This window comes from Microtus ochrogaster, chromosome 8 (genome assembly GCF_000317375.1).
Source record: "Microtus ochrogaster isolate Prairie Vole_2 chromosome 8, MicOch1.0, whole genome shotgun sequence".
In the NCBI taxonomy this organism is placed as follows: domain Eukaryota; kingdom Metazoa; phylum Chordata; class Mammalia; order Rodentia; family Cricetidae; genus Microtus; species Microtus ochrogaster.
This window is the reverse complement of record NC_022015.1, coordinates 69,026,921-69,048,418: the sequence shown is the minus strand read 5'-3', so window position 1 is coordinate 69,048,418 and position 21,498 is coordinate 69,026,921. Positions and strand designations below refer to the sequence as shown.

At 38.7% G+C, this 21,498-nt stretch overlaps 1 protein-coding gene across 1 annotated transcript in view; it reads right to left on the bottom strand.

The window, feature by feature from the left end:
• Positions 1-21,498, bottom strand: part of Lcor (ligand dependent nuclear receptor corepressor) — a 108,125-nt gene that overhangs the window by 7,658 nt on the left and 78,969 nt on the right. Inside the window, exon 8 of the mRNA XM_026781688.1 lies at positions 180-1,518. Coding sequence (XP_026637489.1) covers positions 180-1,518 — 1,339 coding nt within the window. The remainder of the gene's footprint in view (positions 1-179; positions 1,519-21,498) is intronic.

Here is a 21,498-nt window from a genome sequence, read left to right as displayed (position 1 = left end):
TGCTCATCTACTGTAGGAAGTTGCTCATCTACTGTAGGAAGTTGCTCATCTATTGTAGGAAGCTGCTCATCTACTGTAGGAAGTTGCTCATCTATTGTAGGAAGCTGCTCATCTACTGTGGGAAGTTGCTCATCTACTGTGGGAAGCTGCTCATCTACTGTGGGAAGCTGCTCATCTACGGTGGGAAGCTGTATACCTACTGTATGCTTTGAGGTGGAAATTGTAGGAGTCTGTTTGGGAGTCACCACTGCCTCTGGTACTATTGGTGAGCAGCTTCCCTTTTCTTGGGAACGTAAATTTCTGGCCAGTGTGCGAACAGTTGGCAGTTCACAACAATCACCATTAAAAAAGTATCCCCGGGTACTCTTTCGGGCTGTTTTACGAGAAGATAATATGGATCTTTGATTTTCAAAGTGGCATTCTGTTATTGGTTGACTGATGTAAACAACATCACACTGGTTGTCATAATCATTTATCCTCAAGCCCGATGCCCTCTTACTCTTCCGAGCAGTCTTGATGGAGGCTGATATCATCTTGGTTCGTGAGTGACCATTGGATGCTCTGTGTACAGCTGGAGTGGAGCTGGGAGCTAGCCAGTCACCTTTGGAATGATCAAATTGGCCCATGTCACTGGGGTATGTCTGGTAACCCACCTTGTTTCTACCCAGTGAATGAAGATGGTTCTCTTGCTTTGGCCTTTCATCTTGTTCATCTCCCTCTAAATCCTGGTGTAAGGATGTTTTTGAGCTACACTGTAAAGCATTCTCTTTGTCTGCAGTACTAGATGAGTTTCCCATAAACCCTGAGCCCCATGTCTCTTGTGATAAAGCTTTGGATGAGTTTCTTTGAGAAGCACAGCTCCCACTCTCCTCGGTATTCTCAGTTGCCACTTCCACTGCAGTCAGACTTTCGACTGAGGCTGGAACGTGGTCTTCAGTACCCTCACGGGGCTTCAAGCTGGTGTCTTGTTCCTGCCCAGTGGTTTGGCCCTCTAAGCTTTTGGGACTGTGGAGGGAGTTAAAAGAGGAAGAATCCAATGCAGTGAGACACCCTACTGTGGGACTGTCTGCCGATCCTCTGGAGTTAGGTCGAGCATCTGGAATTTCAGAGGACTCTTTCTGGACAATGGTCAAGGCAGACTCTCTTCCATCTACAGAGTCTGTCTCAGGAGATGGTTCCTTCACAGTTTCTTCAGTCACACTCAGAGAGCTAGGAGAACCCGATGAGTCTAAGAACAAACTTAGAGAAGCAGGAGACTTCCCATCAAGACACTCATCATCCTTTTCACTTTGTCTGCTGCTCAGCTGGGCACAACCCGCACTGCAATTGGAGACATCCATCTCTGTGGAATCCAGAGGCTGCAGGTCCTCAGAACCTGGCTGAGATTCTGTGTATAGGTCACTCAGGACACGAATGAATTGCTTCTGATGATGCGTGCACAGTTTGACCATAAACTTCTCCAGTGGGGGCTTCGATGGATGGTTAGAATCTACTGCTGATGCCTCTGATGAATCCTCACTAGACAAAGAAAAAGAAGAAATTAGTAAGTGCATTTCCAAGGACTGTTTCTATAATATGAACTGTATCAGACACTATTTATATTCTAAAGAGGGAGGGCATTCTGGCTAAAACTGTCATTTATATTCAAATCTATCATTTACTTTAGTTCAATAAGAAAAACATAATTAGAATATAAAGCCAGCTCACCACAGTCTCAAAAATATCAGTATCTCTCACACGTTTTTGTTTTTTTGGTTCTAGAACATCAAAGAGAGCCTGACACATGCTAGGAAGAGCTACACTCCAAACCTTCATACTTTTATACTTAAAAATCCAGAAATAATTAACTTAGAAGATATATTGAAAATAAAGTTTGGTCACATTTTTAACTTCACATAGTCAACACAGAGCAATAGTAATCTTTTCCACAAATCTGATTCAAAATGTGAACCTTGTCAAGTGCTAACATAGTGGCACAAGCGGAAAACCACACACCATGCAACTGTTAAATGCAAGATTACTGAAGACACTGTGTAAGATTCCTTTTAGGCTGTATGCATACACTGAGCCTGAACTATGAATAAATTCTGACATTAGGTTGGAGTCCCTCCTGAGATATCTCATTAAAAATATGCAAACATTCCAAAATCTGAAGAAAGTCAAATTCAGAACATGTCTGGTGCCAAGTATTTTGGATAAGGAATATTCAACCTGTACTTTTGCTGTAGGCCAAGGCAACCGTGTTAAAATAACCACTAGTTTAAGTCTATTAACACTGACAAATATTCAGAGACACGGCATTACCGAAATCATCTCACAAGAATTTTGAGAACTCAATGGCTTTAAAATGATTTCTCAGAAAGAACAGTTGAATCGAGAATCACTAATAGTGATCCAGAACAGGACACAAACAGCAATAAGAATTTTTACATTTATAGGTATATTAGACAATGGAACAACAAACAGGTTCTAATTTACAGCCTAAGTGAGGAGGCAGATGTGAAGTAGAAACACCAATGGTGACTTACCAGCTTTGGCTGGTGTAAGGCAGAAGTACTACCGTCACACTAGCCTACCACCCACTCCCCTAGACCATCGGCAGTGAAGGCAGAAGTACTATTGTCACACTAGCCTACCACCTACTCCCCTAGACCATTGGCAGTGAACATTTCAGCTATGTAGCTGCTCTGCAGGAAAGCTGTCTACACATGGTGAAGCATTTGTCTGCTCTCTGTGACACAAGGTCAAGGTGGTGGGAGAGGCCAATACTAGACTCAAGACAGGTTTTAGGGAGCCTACGTGAATGGACCCCAGAATTTGATACAACTCCCCTACACATTCTTTTCTGTCCCTCTGGCTTGTAGATCTTTAGATTATTATTTGATGGTATATAAAACACAACAGAACATGGAGGGCAGCTGTATACATGTGTGCTGAACCATTGTTGGTGCTGCCTTTTGACTTTCATCTCCTGGGCAGGAGATGCCTTTGTAAGAAGGCTGAAGACGGCCTGCCGTTCCACCTCCCACTGGCAGTGGAGTTATAGGAACTGACACATCCGATTCCACTCTTATTCTGACATTTACAGGATTAAAGGAAAGTTGTCTCGTCTCTCTGAACCTTAGCTTCCTCATCTGTATCCTGGGACTGAACAGCAATATACTGAGAGACTGCACAAAAGTGGGGCTTAAATAATTTTGCTTTCTCTGTTTCTAACTTTTTGGGACAAGGTCTCTGTATATTGTCCTGGCTAGTCTGGAACTTCCATCAATCATCTTTCATCTTCCGGCCTCTGCCTTTTATATATTTGGCTTATGGATGCGGTAGCATACTCTAGCAAAAGCAATCAAGGTTTTTGTTTGTTTGTTTCCCAGGGGGACCTGAAACTTTGTGTGTAACTGAGACTAACCTCAAGTTACTCCTCATTCTCTAGCCTCCATTGCCTAAGTACTGGGATTACAGTTATGTCCTATCATGGATAGCTAATTTTTTTTTTTAGGATAGCTAAATTTTAAATACCATTTATATTGTGCATATGTGCCACAGCATACATATATAGAAGTCAGAAGGCAAATTTTGTGACTATGTTTTTGCCCTTCCAAACAGGTGGGTCCCTGGAATTAAACTTAAACTTAGGTCATCAGGCTTGGTGGCAAAACTTTTATACACTGAGCCATCTTGAAAGCACCCCTCCTCTGTCCCCAAGTTTTAAAAATATTTTTGTGTCAGTCTTTAGAGTCACATTATTTCTTATCACATCTGTCTCTCCATCTGCCCTTGTTCCTTGACACAGGTCTTAGAATCGGTAATTCCTGACCATCAGGACAAAGGCAGAAAGTTGGACAGTTGGAAGACAGTAGTGTAGGGGATGTCAAGTGATATGTTCTTACGTGTGTTTTAAGGCTCTGAATCTGATGTGTTTTTATTTGGATGCACAGGCAGGAGCCCATCAGTAGTGTCCTTGGAGCCAAGAGCCTGCACATTAAACCCAACCTTTGTCCAGCTATCATTAAATAGCTAACTTTACAACTATAGCCATAAAAATCACTTTTGGCTGTGCCTCCAAATTACTACTTACTTTTCCCCTCTAAAAGGTTTCTTAACTAAATCTAAATTTAGATGATTTTTAATCTTATGACTTGGCCATTTAATTTTTAGAGTTAATCATTTTTTAAATTTTATTTTATTGAGCTATACATTTTTCTCTGTGCTCCCTTCCCTACTTCTCCCCTCCCCTTCAACCCTCTCCCATGGTCCCCATGCTCCCGATTTATATTCAGGAGATCTTATCTTTTTCTATTATAGTTAATCTTAACTTCCTGATAATTATATTGCTTCATTTTTCATGTTTGGCTTTCAAAAAATGGTGTCAGTCTGTTTTAAATGGTTAAGTTTTACCCTTGTTTGATGTTATTCAAGTAGTCCTGCATCTTAACAGAGCCCGAATACAGTACTCACACTAACGTTTCTAGGCAACCAGCAGTGAACCCAGAGCAATTCTATCTTGCAGACAATTCCCTCATTCTAATTCTCAAAAACAAACAAACAAACAGAACAAACCCCCCAAAACAAAAAAACCATAGTATTTTGGTTCAGTGATTAATCTGTATCATATTATGTTCTTGACACCTGACTAAATATGAAAAATATAGTAGAGACGTTGCAATCATCTGCCTGACTTTATGTAATGTTGAAATCACATGTTATTTCTGATCAACAGGAGCCCTTCCTGTAATAGTTAAGTGAATTATTTATCAAGCAGAAATACTTAAATACTACCACCAAAGCACAGTGAAATCACAGGGATTGGGAAACAGGAGAGGGGTTGTAAAAGGCAAGGAACCTGACTTCCAACTCTCAGAATTAGTCCTCGGTTTATCTCCTTGGTGAGAAATGACCAGCACGGCCTTGATCACATAGTCTTTCTACCTTTAGCTCAATGGCTAATTTAGAAGGGTGTGGTAAAAGGATAAGATAATACTCATAAAAACAGTAAAAGGCATAGTTTAAAAGCAATGAGTTGCTTCACAACCCTATATTTAATGATTTACTCAATGGTGTTTTTCTAGATCAGAGGTTAGGCACAGCTGAACTCTCCTATCCAAGTCAATACTGCAATACTTACATTCCTGTGGTTGATATAAATGGTGGGCAGTCGATGTCTATGCTAGTTTCCAGGAAAGGACAGATGGAAATGTGGCAGGGAGCTGAGGGCCAAGTATAAGGATCTAGAATCTGTCTAGAATCTGGGAGTAATAGGTTCAGGCTCTCCCCAGCAGCTAGCTCTTGACCACCTAAAGACTGCTAGGTAGGCAAATCACCACTAAGATATATATATATATATATCAAGACCAACACTAACTACATGGGAGCTAATGTTAGGCACAGGAAAGGTTAGTCTGAGAACATGAAGAGCATAAAGGCTTTAAGCAGAGTCAACTCTGGCTTGTGTCTTTGAAGAAAACATAGACGTGTATCCACAGTCCCCTACCAAGGTGTACAAATGGTATTTACTAGGCGATAAACTGAAAGGATGCTTCCCATGTCCTCCCAGGGTGTGGTGAATCCAGGCTGGGGGTGGGGAGCAGCAGAGGGGAAATAGGAGGATGTAAGTTATCTGATAGGAGAAACGGGAAAGGGGACCCTTAAGGGAGGAAGGGAAATATCAAAGGAGGAGGGTAAAATAAGGATGCCAGAAAAAAGTCTCAAAGAGTTTAACTATTTACCTTTAAAAAACTATAATACACATAATTTTGTATAATTTTAAAACATATATGGTTTTAATGAACTTTTCTCATCTGGGTTGATGGTGCTTCTTCCAACAGCCAAAGATCACCTAACAAAAGCCAATACCAGACATGAGAAGTTCCTTTTTTGAGTTGTTGGCCAGGGCTGTCCAAAAGATTTCCAAACATATATAATCGCCATTGGTTTGTCCCCAAAGAAAGCTCTTACTGCTGAAGATACCACGGACTTGAGGAATGGCCCAGAAACCCCTGAGCTGTGACCGACCTGAATGCTTTGATGGCACGTTTGTCCTTAACTTCTCATATGTAGAAATCTTGCATGTCTAAACATCCATCCATCCATCCATCCCTCCACCCATCCCTCCCTCCATTCACCCATCCATCCCTCCATCCACAGAACTGGCTAGAAGTAAACCAGCTACAAGTAAAAAAGTAGAGCTGAGGAGCCAGCTCAGTCAGTGAAGTTCTTGCCATGCAAAGTATAGGAACCTGAGCTTGCTCCCTAGCTTGCACATAAAGAATGGGGGCAAGGAAGTGTGCACCTAGTGGCAAGTTCTTATAATCAGCCTGGGGAGGTTAAAAAAAAAAAAGGAGGATCTGTGGGGCCAACTGACCAAACGGTCTAGTCTAGCAAGATACTTAAACTGTGATACACAACAGGAGCATTACAGTAATGAAGTAGCAAAGAAATAATTGTATGGTTGAGGAAATCACTGTACTAAAGGGCTGCAGCATTAGGAAGGTTGAGAACCAATGCTCTAGTTTGAATTGGTGAGCTCTAGGTTTAATGAGACCGAGTTCAACAAAATAAGGTGAGGATCACTAGAGGAGAATACCCAATACAGAGTTCTGGCTGCTATATGCAACACACACACACACACACACACACACACACACACACACACACACACACACCACACACCAGCTAAAGCTGCTCATCTTGGTTTTTAAACTTTCTGATTTTTAACCAGTCAGTCTGACTTATTACATTATAGTAAAATATAACTATATAGAAGATTCAAGGTTACATTTTTTTTCTTGTTTGTTTTTTGTTTTTCAAGACAGGGTTTCTCTGTGTAACAGTTTTGGCTGTCCTGGAACTCGCTTTGTAGACCAGGCTGGCCTCAAACTCACAGAGATCCACACCTGCCTCTGCCTCCTGCGTGCTGGGATTAAAGGCGTGCATCACTACAGCCTGGTTTCAATGTTACTAACGCTTTAGGTCTCTCAGCAAATGGTGAGCAGTGAGAGGTGTGAGCTTGAGAAGGAGCAGAGCGCAAGGGCCAACAGCTTTCCAGCAGTGTGATGGGCTCAGAAAGTAGACATTTCCAACAAACTTCGTGAGTCTTGCCCGCCAAACTCACATTTGCTTGTAACTCAGTCACCCAGTCAAGATCAAACATACTACAGTTGATGCTCGTTAGACAAAGGGAAATTTAAAGGATGTAAGAGATGAGATTTGGAATCAATGGCATAAACTTAAAACAACAGTTCCTGAAGTTACAACACTCAGTGATGGAACTGAACACTAATTTGGTAGATTACAAACTAAGTGTCAGAACAAGAACTCCTAGGAAATGCTGAAGTCGACTTCAGGAAATAAACCAGTTTCCATTTCAGAGACGTGACCTCCGGATGTGAGCTGAGAAGTCATGTATCCTGAGCCCTACAGAGTTGGAAGTCTGGATGGTAAGGTCACTCACATGAGAGCAAATAGCCAGAGACTACATTATTTATTACTTTTTCTTTCTTCTTCTCAAGTGAAAATTAAATCTATGTTGTTCTTAGGGAAACTGCTCTTTAATTCCCAGTTTAAATCATCAGGACAAAACTACCACTCCTTAAACAAAATATAGACAGGAAGGGCTCCTTCCCCAAAGAAAGAACTAATTTTGTAATGCTCCATGTTTAAGAATGGTAAAGAGACAAGTAACTGCTGAAAGATCTGGCACAGCCCAAGTGCTAAAGAAGCCATCATTAGACACATTCCCAGGAATGGATATGTATTTCCTTTGTCATAATCATCATATCTCAGGGCAGTGCAGGCGGAGGGATATCCATCTAAAAGAGCTACGACAGGAGGCAACAGAAACAAAACTAAAGGACGTCATACTTCATGAAAAGCTCAACAACACAACTGTCTCCTCTTAAGAAATAAACTGCTGTACTTCTGACAGATAATCTTAATTTTTTTTGGGTGAGAGGAAGGGGAAACCTTCAGATGATATACGGACCAAACAACTCCGCGATGTCCTGACCTCCCGTCTCTTAACTTTCTCATGTTCCCTTGAGGTTCTTTTTTTTTTTTTAAATATTTGTTTATTATTATGTATACAATATTCTGTCTGTGTGTATATCTGCAGGCCAGAAGAGGGCACCAGACCTCATTACAGATGGTTGTGAGCCACCATGTGGTTGCTGGGAATTGAACTCAGGACCTTTGGAAGAGCAGGCAATGCTCTTAACCTCTGAGCCATCTCTCCAGCCCCCAAATATTTTTATGGTTTATTTAACTTTATTTTATGTTCATTGGTGTGAAGGTGTCAAATCCCCTGCAACTGGATCTTCAGACAGTTGTGAGCTGCCATGTGGGTGCTGGGAATTGAACCCGGGTCCTCTGGAAGAACAGTCGGTGCTCTTAACCACTGAACCATATCTCCAGCCCTCCCTTGAGGTTCTTAAGTTTCCGCTCTTTAGATTTTAGAACTATACACATCTGTGGTATATCCTAAAGTTTGAGGCCTTTGATAGCATATAGCAAATTACTTAAAATGAACACAATAAAAATTATTCCTAAGTAATTATCTAAAGATGCCTAAAATTTAGTATTCTCAATTGTCTGCTTCATAGATATGGGAAAAAGGAAATGTGTGTGTGTATAAAATTGAAATACAGGGATAAACAAAGTATTTCAGTTTCTTTTTAAAAGAGTTTATGTGTATGGATGTTTTACCTGCATGTATGTTTGTATACCAAGTGCATGCCTGGTGCCCACAAAGACTAGAAGAGGGTGTTGGATCTCCTGGGACTGAACTTAAAGGAGGTAGTGAGCTGTCGTGTAGGTGCTAGAAATTGAACCCAGATCCCCTAGGAGAGCAGTCAGTATTCTTAACTGCCACCACTGCTTTGAGCTCACATTCTAGTTTCTTAGGAGATGGGGTCTTGCTATGTTGCCTTGTTGGTCTAGAACTCAAGCATTCCCACCTCAGTCTGAGAAGCTAGAGTACACTGCACATGGCCCAAGTGTTTTACATCTACTTTTCCTTCTCTGAGGTGTTGTCATTATTAGTCTTTTAAAGCTATCCTACACCAGACTCTATTTAGAAACACCCAAAGCCACTGCTGAGATATGGTGTAAGGTGTGGAAGGTGTTATGTTGTAAGGGTGGACTTAGATTCACATTGGTTTTACATAGGAACACTGAAAGACAAAAATGTAACTAAATGTATATACTCTCATGTAGACATAAAGCTGATGAGGCTCTATTAAATATTTATCCCTATTGCTATCACTTCTCTTGCTTCCAATACATTACTGAATTCAGTTACATAGGTTGGTTTTCTTGGAAGCTTGTTGCCATCAGTTTATTTTAGATGTTGCTATTATTTACACTTGTTCTTTCCAAAGCCCAAACCAAAGTCTTGTCTCGTGGTTTATCTATGAATCTTCTGCCAACTTCCCATTGCTTCACACTCCACCATTTCCTTGTGTGTAGCGAACGCAGCTCTTCTTCCAATGCCTAACATTTTAATAAAAGATTAGTTAATGTGTACTTGCTTGTAAATATATATGTGCACCATATTTATTGTGCTTAGTGCCTTCAAGGACCAGAAGAGGGCATTAGATCCTGAATCTAGAGGTACAAACATTGCTTAGCTGCTGTGTGAGTGGTGAGAATTGAACCCTGGTCCTCTGGAAGAGCAACCAGTGCTCTTAACTGACAAGTCATCTTTCTGGGTCTCCATATACTTTTAAAACTTTATCTTTGAGGCTGGAGAGATGGCTCAGCAGTTATGAGCACTGGCTGCTCTTCCAGAGGTCCTTAGTTCAGTTCCTAGTAAACACAATGTGGCTTACAACCATCCATAATGAGATCTAGTGCTCTCTTCTGGCCTGTGGGCAGACATGCAAGCAGAATATGGCATAATAGATATAGATAGATAATGAAGTCTGCTTGCTTTTGTCTTCTACTTTGACAATGGTTCTATTTTGATTTAGATTGCTGTTGTTTTAAGAAAAAAGGAATGACTGACTGGTTTAATTTTCCCAAAACAGGATCACAAAATACAGACTGGCACTTTTTCACTCATAGTCCTCAATTGGGGTGAAAACAAGATTGACCATGCCTCAGTCTAACATAAACATGTCTGCCTCATTTTCTTTCTTTTTTTGTTTTTTTGAGACAGGGTTTCTCTGTGGCTTTGGAGCCTGTCCTGGAACTAGCTCTGTAGACCAGGCTGGTCTCGAACTCACAGAGATCCGCCTGCCTCTGCCTCCCGAGTGCTGGGATTTTAAAGGCGTGCGCCACTCTGCCTCATTTTCAAAGTTCTGGCGGCCTTCACAACACAGAACAATCTGATTTCCTCCTACTTTCATAGTAAATTATGACACCTCCAAGTAATTCACTTCTGCTTTAATTTATTGGGCACTTGCATGTGCCCAGTAGGAGTCTGCCTTAGTGCTATTTTACATGCAGGGTCTAATTTAGTTCCATAGCAACTGGACATGACAGGTAGGTACTACAGCCCCTTTTTATAGAGGGCAAAAACAGGTTTGGTAACTTGTCAAAACTATAGCAATAGAAGGCTAGGACTTTAAAACTTTAAAATTCTGTTTGCCAGACTTGGATACCTCCTCTTTTCCTACCTATTCAGGCTTATTGAGACTTTAAAAGGCTTCAATTTATGGTTTTTGCTCTGCATCCAAGTCCCAAGCTTTTAATAACTGATATTATTTATTCACTTCCTTGACATGTTTACTAGAATCAAACTGATACTGAAATTTAATTAGTTGAGCTGAATCTAATGGTAAAATTCCTCATTCTCATTTTAGATTGTGTGAATCATGCTACAGTAGTATGAACAAAACTAAATCCCTTAAACTCCCCAACATTCATGCTTTCACCTCAGGAAAGATTGGAATGGTACCAAGAGTCACATTAGTCAGCAAGCTAACCAAGTCTCTTGTGACTGTACAATAAGAATGTACTTAACTATGCACTTGAAAAATAGCAAAGAGAAGGCTGGAGAGATGGCTGAACAGTTAAGAGCATTGGCTGCTTTTCCAGAGGACCTGCGTTCAATTTCCAGCACCTACACTGCAGCTCTTAACTGCCTGTTACTCCAGTTCTAGGGAGTTCCAGTTGGGACACCCTCACACGGATATACTTGCAGTCAAAACACCAATGCACAGGTGAGGCAGGGGAGGGAGAGGAACTGTGTAAGAGGCCTCATGTTCCAGCACCTACACAACAGCTTACAACCCTCTCTTCACTCATTTCAGATGGGATGCCCTCTTCCGGCCTCCTCAGCAGGCAAGTGGTGCACAGACACACATACTGACAAAACACCCATACACATAAATAAAAGGGAAAAAAGGGCTACAATGACAAATTTCACACATTTTCAAATAGTCTTATCATGTAGCCCCAACTAGCTTTGAACTCATGATCCTCCTGCCTCCTAAATACTGGAGTTAAGGGCTATGCTACTACACCTGGCTTAAATATTTTAACTACAATTAAGAGGGGGAGGAGGCCTGGGCTCCTGCAAGACACTTTGAAAATAGAGAATACACTCAAGTTTCACATGTATAGATTATCACAGTGTTCTGGATTAGAACCCAGTTCTGTGATGGAGGAAGGTCATTGGTTGATTTAATAAAGAAGCTGCTTGACCTGATAGGTTAGAACATAGGTGGGAGGAGCAGACGCTGGGAGGAAGAGGAAGTGAAGTCAGAGACTCGACAGCTCCTCTCAGGGGCAGATGCCTCAGAGAGACACGATGCTCCACTCATGCGGGCAGAGGCGAGAGCTCTGCTCTCTGAGGCACACGCGATGAAGCTCCGACCCAGGATGGACGTAGGCTAGAATCTTCCCGGTAAGCGCACCTTGGGGTGCGACACACATGATTGGAAATGGGTTAGTCCAGGAGCGAGAGTTAGCCGAGAAAAGGGCTAGAGCTAAAGAGCCAAGCAGTGATTAAAAGAATACAGTGTCCGTGTAATTATTTAGGGTATAAAGCTAGCCGTGCGGGCAGCGGGGTGCTGGGGAGCAGCCCCGCCGCTCATATTACTACAGTTCTGTATATTCTTTCTTTTTTTAAAGTATTTATTTATTTATTATGTATACAATATTCTGTCTGTGTGTATGCCTGAAGGCCAGAAGAGAGCACCAGACCCCATTACAGATGGTGTGAGCCACCATGTGGTTGCTGGGAATTGAACTCAGGACCTTGGAAGAGCAGACAATGCTCTTAACCTCTGAGCCATCTCTCCAGCCCCAGTTCTGTATATTCTTAAAAGGTTAATTTTAACTAAAACTAAATATACCTATGACTCCCAGACCTATGTTATGTCTAAATACTTAAGGTGGAATTAGGCTACACCCAACAGAGAAACTGAAACCAATAAAAATAATAGAATAAAAAGTGACTGCTTGGTGATTCTTACAAAACTACCATCTCATTCACATATAGTTCATAATAAATGCTTAACATTGTGAACTAGTTTTGAACACAAGCTATTGAAAATAACATTAAAACCTATTTTAGTATCTTTTTCATTGAGAAAACACTGCAATGATGTAACCAGGTTTCTAATGCCTTATTCTATAAAGGGTAACTATTTATTCCCAATATTCAAGCAGATTTGTATATTTATTTAATTAAAAATTATTTGTACAAGGTCCAAGGTTGAACCTAAAAGTCATTCAAACACCCTTACTTCACAGATAAAACACAAAGGATCTAATAAAATAGTGTTGAACATTTAAATAGAATATTAGTCAGTAAACACTAGTCCTGGTTCGAAGGCCATCAATGCTCTGTTATGGATGAGGGAATTTTCCCCCTTACTCAAGTGTTCTCTTTTTTTTTTTAATGTAATTTTCTCTCTTACTAAAGATGAAACAAAATCTACAATGCAACAGGCAATTGTTCGAATTAACAGTTCAAGAGATGATATTGATAAATCAGGCATAGAAAACATTACCTTGGAGGATATAAGTCAAACTCTCAGCCAAAAAAAACTCATTGCTGTTTTACTCAGGGTCTAACAGCAAGGCAGCGAAATGCTACACTCCTGATTGGTGTGCCTTGTTACTTCTAACTAACCACTTAACAAGACCACCTGAAAATGCAGGCGAGGAGGGCCAATGATGTTTTTGCCACATTCTCCCCCAGCTTTAATGGCTGGCAGTTCAGATTCCTGCCTATTCCAAAAGGTTTTCTTTACTATGATTCCTGGAAACTTTGGAAACTTAACAGTTAAATTTTGCTCTAAAACTCTTTAAACTACATGCTGCAGGGAGCTCAAGTGGCCTGCTGCTCCTCGTTTGAGTGCAGAGCAGGCAGGCAGACAGCACCTGTGCCTACAGGCTACAGAACTACTCAGGCTGATTTGAAAACACAAAGGATGACTTCCCAACATTCATAAACTATTTCTCCAGGCTGTTTCTCCTATCACTGTACTAAAAATCTTTCTTTCCTTCTCCTCTCTATACGGATGAAGCTACCCGACCTCCTGGTTTGTTTAAAAATCGCAGCCATGTATAGGAACTTCTGGTTAGCCCATTTCAGATGAATCCTGAATAGAGGATGATCACTCTGACAATTTGTAAAAATTCTACAGGTCTTTTTCAGTTTGATTGAAGATGTTCAATAAAACTGGGTAAATTTTACTTTATAATGATTATCTCTTTGTGTCTCTGCCTCTGATCACTTATACTCTCTGCCTTCACTTTGGCCTGTGTCCATCTTCCCTGTCCCTTTACTGTCCGTCCTATCTCAGATTCAGCAGTCTGCACATTTCAGGGCCTCCAGGCCAGTGAGCCAAAAAGCATGCTGTTGCTTCTTTTGAAAATTTAAACACTACTGTTTTCATTAACTACAAAAATCTCTAATCGAAACACTAGGGACATTTCTTCAGCTGCCCAATTAATTGTCTTATTAAATGTCATCTACCTTACAGGTATAGATAAAAACACAGCCTCAAAATGTCTGTCTTTTAAAACTAGTTTTTAAAAATGTCTGAGCCCATGCATTGTTATTCTGTCACCTTCATAATAGTTTAAAATACATTTGCACCTTTCCTTCACCCATAAAAGGAGTTGTTTTGGCCTCTTTGCCATGTCTAATTTATCTCATCATACATTATAAGGGGTTTATAATTACCAATCTCCTATTATATTTCTGGTTAAGAACTTTTGTCTCCATATTAAGATAACTCCATTATTAATTTTTTTAGGCTAAGAAACAGAGATAATAAAGTTCCAAGTTTATAAGTCAATTAACTTATAAACTATTAATAGCAATCTTACTTTAACCATAAACTATTAAAAATAAAGATACAGACTAATGATAATTTGGATAATTTATTTATTATACTGTTATTATAAATATACAATAAGCTCAAAAACTAATTTACTTTAGCCGTAAACTATAAAATATTAATATTTAATTCATAAGCTAAAAATTTTACTTAATTTATAAGCTATTAAGTTAAAATGTACACGTTATCGACTCATCTTATAAAAATTATTTGCATATTAAACTCTTTGAATATATTTATATATACATGTTTATATATACTTATAAGCATATTATTGTTGATAGAAGTAATTCCTTATAAGCCTTGTCCTAGCTTCTAAAATTTATTTTAATTATGTATACTTGGAGTCAATCGCCCTCATGCATATGTTAAAAATTTAACTTAATAATTCTCCTGATCTTGATGGAGATATCTCTTTAATTTAGATGCATACAGCCTTTTAAACAAGAAAGGGGATATTCTTCTAACAAAAATAATTTTTAGGATTCCAAACTTCTATTATGACTCAAAGATGAATCTCCTTTCTTTTTCTACAACATGGATTTGAATACAGGCCACAAATAATAATAACCTGAGATATCTAACATTTTTGCCTCTTAAGCCTCTTAAGAAGGTTCTTAAGAGCTTCAAGAAATCAATTTAGATTCACCAACATTACCACAGGTGAAAATAAACTCAGATAAGTATTATTTATCTACAGTTTCCTTTTCCCACCTGCCAAATTTTTTTCTTCCACTTTTTTTTTATTTTATGGAGAAAAGGAAATAAAAAGTTTCAGCCTCCTCCCAGCCTCCCATTTCCCTCTCCCTCCTCCCACCCTTCTGCCCCTCCCTCTCCAGTCCAAAGAGCAGTCAGGGTTCCCTGACCTGTGGAAAGTCCAAGGTCCTCCCCCCTCCGTCCATGCCTAGGAAGGTGAACATCCAAACTGGCTATAGGGAACCTGAAATGATTCTATCCTATAGCAATACTGACGAATTTCTTGCATATCACCACCTGCCAAGTTTTTACGGGGAGAGGAACTTTCCCTCTCTCCCTGGCCTGGAATGCCATTTTTTTTCACCTGCCGAGACCATATGCTTAAAAATACCAAGCGTGCACCTAAGAAAAAAGTTTTCCTCTCAAAAATGTCTTATCTTCATGTTCTTTCATTAACACTACTTATTCCACCAGATTTATAGTGTTACAGACTGCTCTTTCTCTGGCCAGGGCCATTGACCTTCAGCTCTCACCCCAGAAGGTCAGAGTTGCATTCTCCAGAAACAGACTTCTCCAAAGCTACCTGCTTTCCCCAATCTCCAAGACCTAAAACTTTGCCCCTTATCAGCAAGAAGTAATCATGAAAGAATCCTACACCCCACGTCACCTTTTTGACTGACCTGTCTTTAAAACATGTCCCATTACTAATTGTATAGATTCTGCCCACAATCTCCATTTGTATTTCTGACAATTGTTCTGCTATGAAAACCTCACTATGTATGTTTTGAGATAATTGGTATTGTCCTCACATAGCCAAAATGGTTTATTATTGCCTTGATCACTAATTTGATTTACCAGGTCTACTTCCAACTACAGCCTTGATCCTACGCATACCACTAACCAGGTAAACTCTTAACAATGCTTCATCAAAATACAGTCTATTAACCAAAGACTAATAGATAAAACTAACATTTTAAACTAACACTCCTTTCTTCTAGTAACTCAAACAACTTTAGACAAGCTTAACAACATCTTGTCATGCTGATTATGTAAGTAGATTTGTGTTACATCCCTGCCCTTTAACGGATAAGAAATGTCCTGGAATGGTACAAACCCACCTGAAGAGTATCTAAAATATTTCCCAGCTAGGTATATATTCTCAAATTAGTGCTATCAACCATTCCAGACTCCAACATTCCTCTGCAGAAGAGACAATTACATCATTAACTCAAAGATTTTGTTAATAGAAATTCCTCATGAAACCTTTTTATTAACTTGATAATTTTAGGAACTAAGACTTTTATTCCAGTCATCGTCAAAAAAAATTTAGGATCAGCTATGTGTTACTCAGAGAAAAATTAACTTCATTAAATGAAAAAATGAAAAAATGGGAATGCTACAAGCTGCAACATTTTACAGTGTAATTGCTCAATCATCTTTCTACCAGCGACTCACCAGAACCAAGGGATCTGGTAAAGGCAAAAAAAAAAAAAAAAAAAGCAAAGCTTTTTGGCGCTATTGTTTTGTAAATAGTAAAGTGGCTGTCCTTTGCTGTGGATTTTTTTTTTTTTTTGCTCTAACTCCCTTTCCGTTACATATTTGGGAATTAATTCCCCACACCTGTTAAGACACCAGGGTGCCTGTACTAACCCTCAAATATAAGCATAATCAGAATTTCTTTTTTAAAATATGTCATTTTTAAAAAGCTGGGCCACAGTAGTTCAAAAGCCAAATACAAACTTGAGGCCAGGTCACTATAGAAAACATTCCCATGAGCTGTTTGAATGAAGTCTTATTACACTGATCTGGTCACCAGTTTAAAGTGGATAGTGGAAGAAATGACAAGAAATTTACCCATTAATTAGGTTTCCAGAAGAATATTCTACAAACGCCATAAATGAACAAGAAGATGAAGCCAACAAAGATCGGTATTTCTAACCAAAAACCTTATTTTAACGAACAACAGACTAAAAAGACAGACATAGCTATACAGCCAGTCTGTCTCAGACAATAAAGCCATTAACAGATCAATTATGCACCATAATAAAAAAATAAAAGAAAATAATAAAAAAGTAAAAAAAAATATGCACCATAAGACCCATCTATGAACACGCAATTTCTGCTTATATTTACATTATGAGGTTGAAAAAAAGCTAAAATATTTTGCACATTTCTAATCTTTAGGATCTATAGTTAGTTCTTCTAATCCCTTTACAATAGAAACTTTATTTTTTTTTCTTTTCAATAGAAACTTTATAATATACTTCTTTACACCCCAAGTTTCCAAACACCATGGATTACTCATCAGCTTTTTCCTAACAACCACAAGTACTGTAACAATGATAACAACAACAATGGTTGACAATGATACTTTACTATTTGTGCCTCAAGAGCAAACGAGTTACCAAGTCTTTCTGTTTTGGCAACCAATCCTAGTTAAGAAATTTTTATTGTAATTATGAAAACCTGACCTTTTTTTGTTTGTTTATTTTTTGAGACAGGGCTTCTCTATGTAGCCCTGGTTATTCTGAACTCATTCTGTAGACCAGGCTGGGGTACAACTCCCAGAGATCCACTTGCCTCTGCCTCCCAAATTAATGTTGGGATTAAAAGCGTGTGCCACCACTGCCCAACGAAAACTTGACTTTTAAGCAGAAGCTGGTACTATGGAACCCAACCTATCTTGGTTAGCTTAAAACATTAGTTTTTAGGTAAACAATAAAGAAAGTGACTGCAGTCCAAGGATAGTATCAAGTCAGTAAGCAAATGAGGGACAAGGTAGTGTCTGCATCAGAATACCCAACTGCAATTCTGTAGTGCCATTTCTAATAATCTAAAAGTTTTCGTATGGAAAGAGTCAAAGGATGACTGATTGACATGTTAACGCCGTAGTACTCGTTTTACCCTTTTGTAAACTGTTAAAACGCATTAAAATCTTAAACACCAGAAACCAAGCTTTAAAAACGGGTTTTCACAACAAAATTTATTAGAAGAATAGTGGTTTTTAAAGTCTAGCATCCAGTGAGAACTACCATACACAACATTACAGCTGGGAATGTTTCTCCAAAATGTCATGGTCAAATAATACAATGGAACCATTAAGTCTTACACATGCACGAAAGAACTAGTGCTTCTGACATACAATGTAGGAAAAAAATAAACAAAAGGGGAACCACATGGATTAAAATTTAAGTACTCATCACATACATTAAGACACAGCTTATTTTAGTCCAGTCAAAATCAGAACTGCATTAAAAAATTTAATGTAGTGCAATCAAACCCAAAAACTTATTTTGTGATCATAAGTGCTCTACTACATAAACAAATGATTACAGCAAGAACAAAAAGTTCAAATCACACAGTACAAAAATCTGTAAATAAATATAAACTACAGTACAAGAGAAATATTAAATTATACAATTCCGTCAAACTGTAAACAGTATATTGAAATGAGGTCCATAGAGTAATGGGGGTTCCTGTTTTGTTGCATGACACTGAACTTCTAGAAATCTGAAAAAAATGCCATTTTCCATATCTTCAAAGGCTATGGGCTTTATAGAGTTTCTCTCAGATGTAAGATATCAAATACTAAAGCAGAGGGCTGTCTTATTTGCTAAGCACAGGCAGCACTGTGGAAAACAAGTGTTTAAAAGACAAGTCACCACTAGAAGGAACTTGTCACTGAGGTCTTTGAGGCTGTAAAATACACTGAGATAAAAACTTTCTGCTGCATGCAAACCTAGACCTCTGCTTTTTTTTTTTTGACATTTTACATACTTAATGATAAAATACCAACTTTGGCAGGATCACTACTGATAAACTCAAAGCACTTATGGCCCAATGGTTCCATCACAGTGGCCAGTGCACAGATTCTCTGAAGACATTGCATAAATAGAATGTAGAGGTCAGACACCTGAGGACCAGTGCTTGAATTTAGTAGTAGTTATGATGAAGAAACAAGAGCCACATCAAGGAGAAACTGCATCTGTTAGAGTTTAGAGAAGCAGCTAGGAATGTCATTTGTTTTCATTGTGCTGGTTATTAGTGGCATTTAAAAATATATAGTTTACGTGTGTGTGTGTGTGATGGCTATACATGTATGCATGTTTAAAAAATACACCATTAACAGGAACCCCCATATATCTGCTCAGTAGTTATAACTGAATCTATAGAATGCCACTATAAGAGTGTGAGGCACCGTGTGCTGGAAAGTTACGCAGCTTTAAAATCTGTTTGGCTGAGTTATACCTGGATACCTGAACTGAGTTTTTAAGTTGACATTCATCAAAGATGTGCTACCAGCACGTTGAAATAAAAGCAAAACAGAAAAATACAAGTCACTGTTAGGTTTACGAATAGCATCAAAGTACCTGAATTGAGTGAGAAAAGTGTGAAAACTGTCCCTGAGGGTTTTAAAACAGTGTGTACAAGTTGGTTTTCTAAGAACATTAGCTTTATTTAACAGTGTGGACTGATAAAATACCAATGTCTGACAGCTTAAAGTGGAGGTCATAAAGAATTATACGCAAACGCTCCAATGTATAGTTTATGCATTTCCCCCAAAGCAGCAACAAGCCACTGTTAAGTGCACATCCCATCACAACAAGCACACGTGGGGGTCGGACAAAGGTTTCTTCTGGTCTGTTTTTTTTTTTTTTTTGACAGCACAGCATATCAATATCCAAGGACTATATCTTTCCTAGATCAGAATGTAACTAATTTTGACTAGCAATATAGGATTAGACTTTTAATCAAACACTTCGCTATTACATACTAAGATTCCTTAAACTCACTAATGCTGGTAATACTAACCTAGTTAATCAACCCCCCCCTTGGTTTTAGAAATATACCCTTCCACAACTTAAAAACCATTAAGATCCATATCAGTCCTCTGATGTAAAAAGCATGTGAGTGAATTAGTATTAAAAATTTACACAGTAAAAAGGCTTGAATTTCAGCCAAAGATTCTAAATACTGCTCAATCCCTGAAGACTTAAAAGGGAGAGAATCTCTACCCATTTCCTTAGTGGTTTATACTTCTAAAATGGTCTGGTAACATGTTTCATTTGGGGAATTTCCCCCTTTCTCTCAAATTCCTATGCCTGAATTGCTTAAATGAAATGGGGAAAATGAGGCAATTACTTAGAATTACTAGAAAGGTACAAAATGTTATTGTCATTTGTTAAAATAAGGATTACTTATATAATTGTGATTTGACCCCATATCATGTAGTTATGGTTTTTAAAATAATCATCCTAAAACTTACAGTACCTAAGACTCTGAAGATAAATTAAGACTTTAGTGTTTCAACAGAAAAGTGCTGACTTATCCCTTCTCTAGAACTTCAAACATTTGGGGAAGTGCTTTCCTAATGACAGTGAGGTTCACTATATACCCAACCACCAAGCAGGAAAAGGTCACCCGGATGAAACACTTTCAGGAGTGTAGCGATGGTCATTTACCAAATAGGAATCATTTTGTTCATTCTGTGGGGGCAAAAATATTCTAGACTGAAATTCTATTTGGCTACTGAATTTTAAAAATCCCTGCTCTACTGTGTCAGTATCCTGTGTCCAACTATTCCCAACCCCCACCCCCACCCCTTACACACTATCCACTGAGACGGTAATCTCCAAAGAGATTTAAAAATTTATGTTTTCAGGACATACCTGAGAAAGGGTGCAATTATGCAGAACAAGGAACCCAAGACTGCACTAATACTGGTTATAGGTTCACAAAATGTTTTTCAAGACAAATCTAAGAAGTTTAAGAGGTATGAATCTTCAAATGTCTCACTGCTTTAGGTTATTTATTTGGTATGTGTGTAGGGTCATTTCCAGTGTTGAGAACATCTCGAGCCTGTTCAATGACAGTTCAAGGAATAAAGAGTTCATTTTCACATTCAAACAATAAAAGTTAAATATTATGAATATTTGCTACATCCAATAAATCTGTGGTTTACTAAAAGTGCTTGCTTTTCATGCTCTTTTATGAATATAGCTCTAAATGAACTGGAAATCTTAAAATTACCTCCCAAATAGTTGTAAAATTAACTCATGTTTACTGTCTGCCAAACAAACACTAGATTCAATTCTCATTTTCAAACAAAGTAAAAAATTTTCCTATCAAATGCACATTATCCAATTTTATATACAGTGTCTTGAAACTCGCTCTTAGTTTATCTAAGACAACAGGGGCAGCTGATTTTTATCCTCTTTTCTAAAGTTTACACCTGTCCACCTTTTGTTCCAGCCCTTGCTCCAAGCTCCCTTTATAACATTTCCAGCACTCAGCCTGTGTTACAGCATAGGGCTAATGCTTGCTTCTTTAAAGGGCAAACGCAGAAGTTGGAATAAAGAGGCTATGGAAAGAAATTTCTCTATTTTCCCTTGCCACCATGTTCACCAATCTTTAAGTCTCAAAGACAGTATTAGTCCAAAATAAAGAGTATGGAGGTCTGTGTTCCTTGTACCACAATTAGATATATTATATATATTTAAAGCAGTTA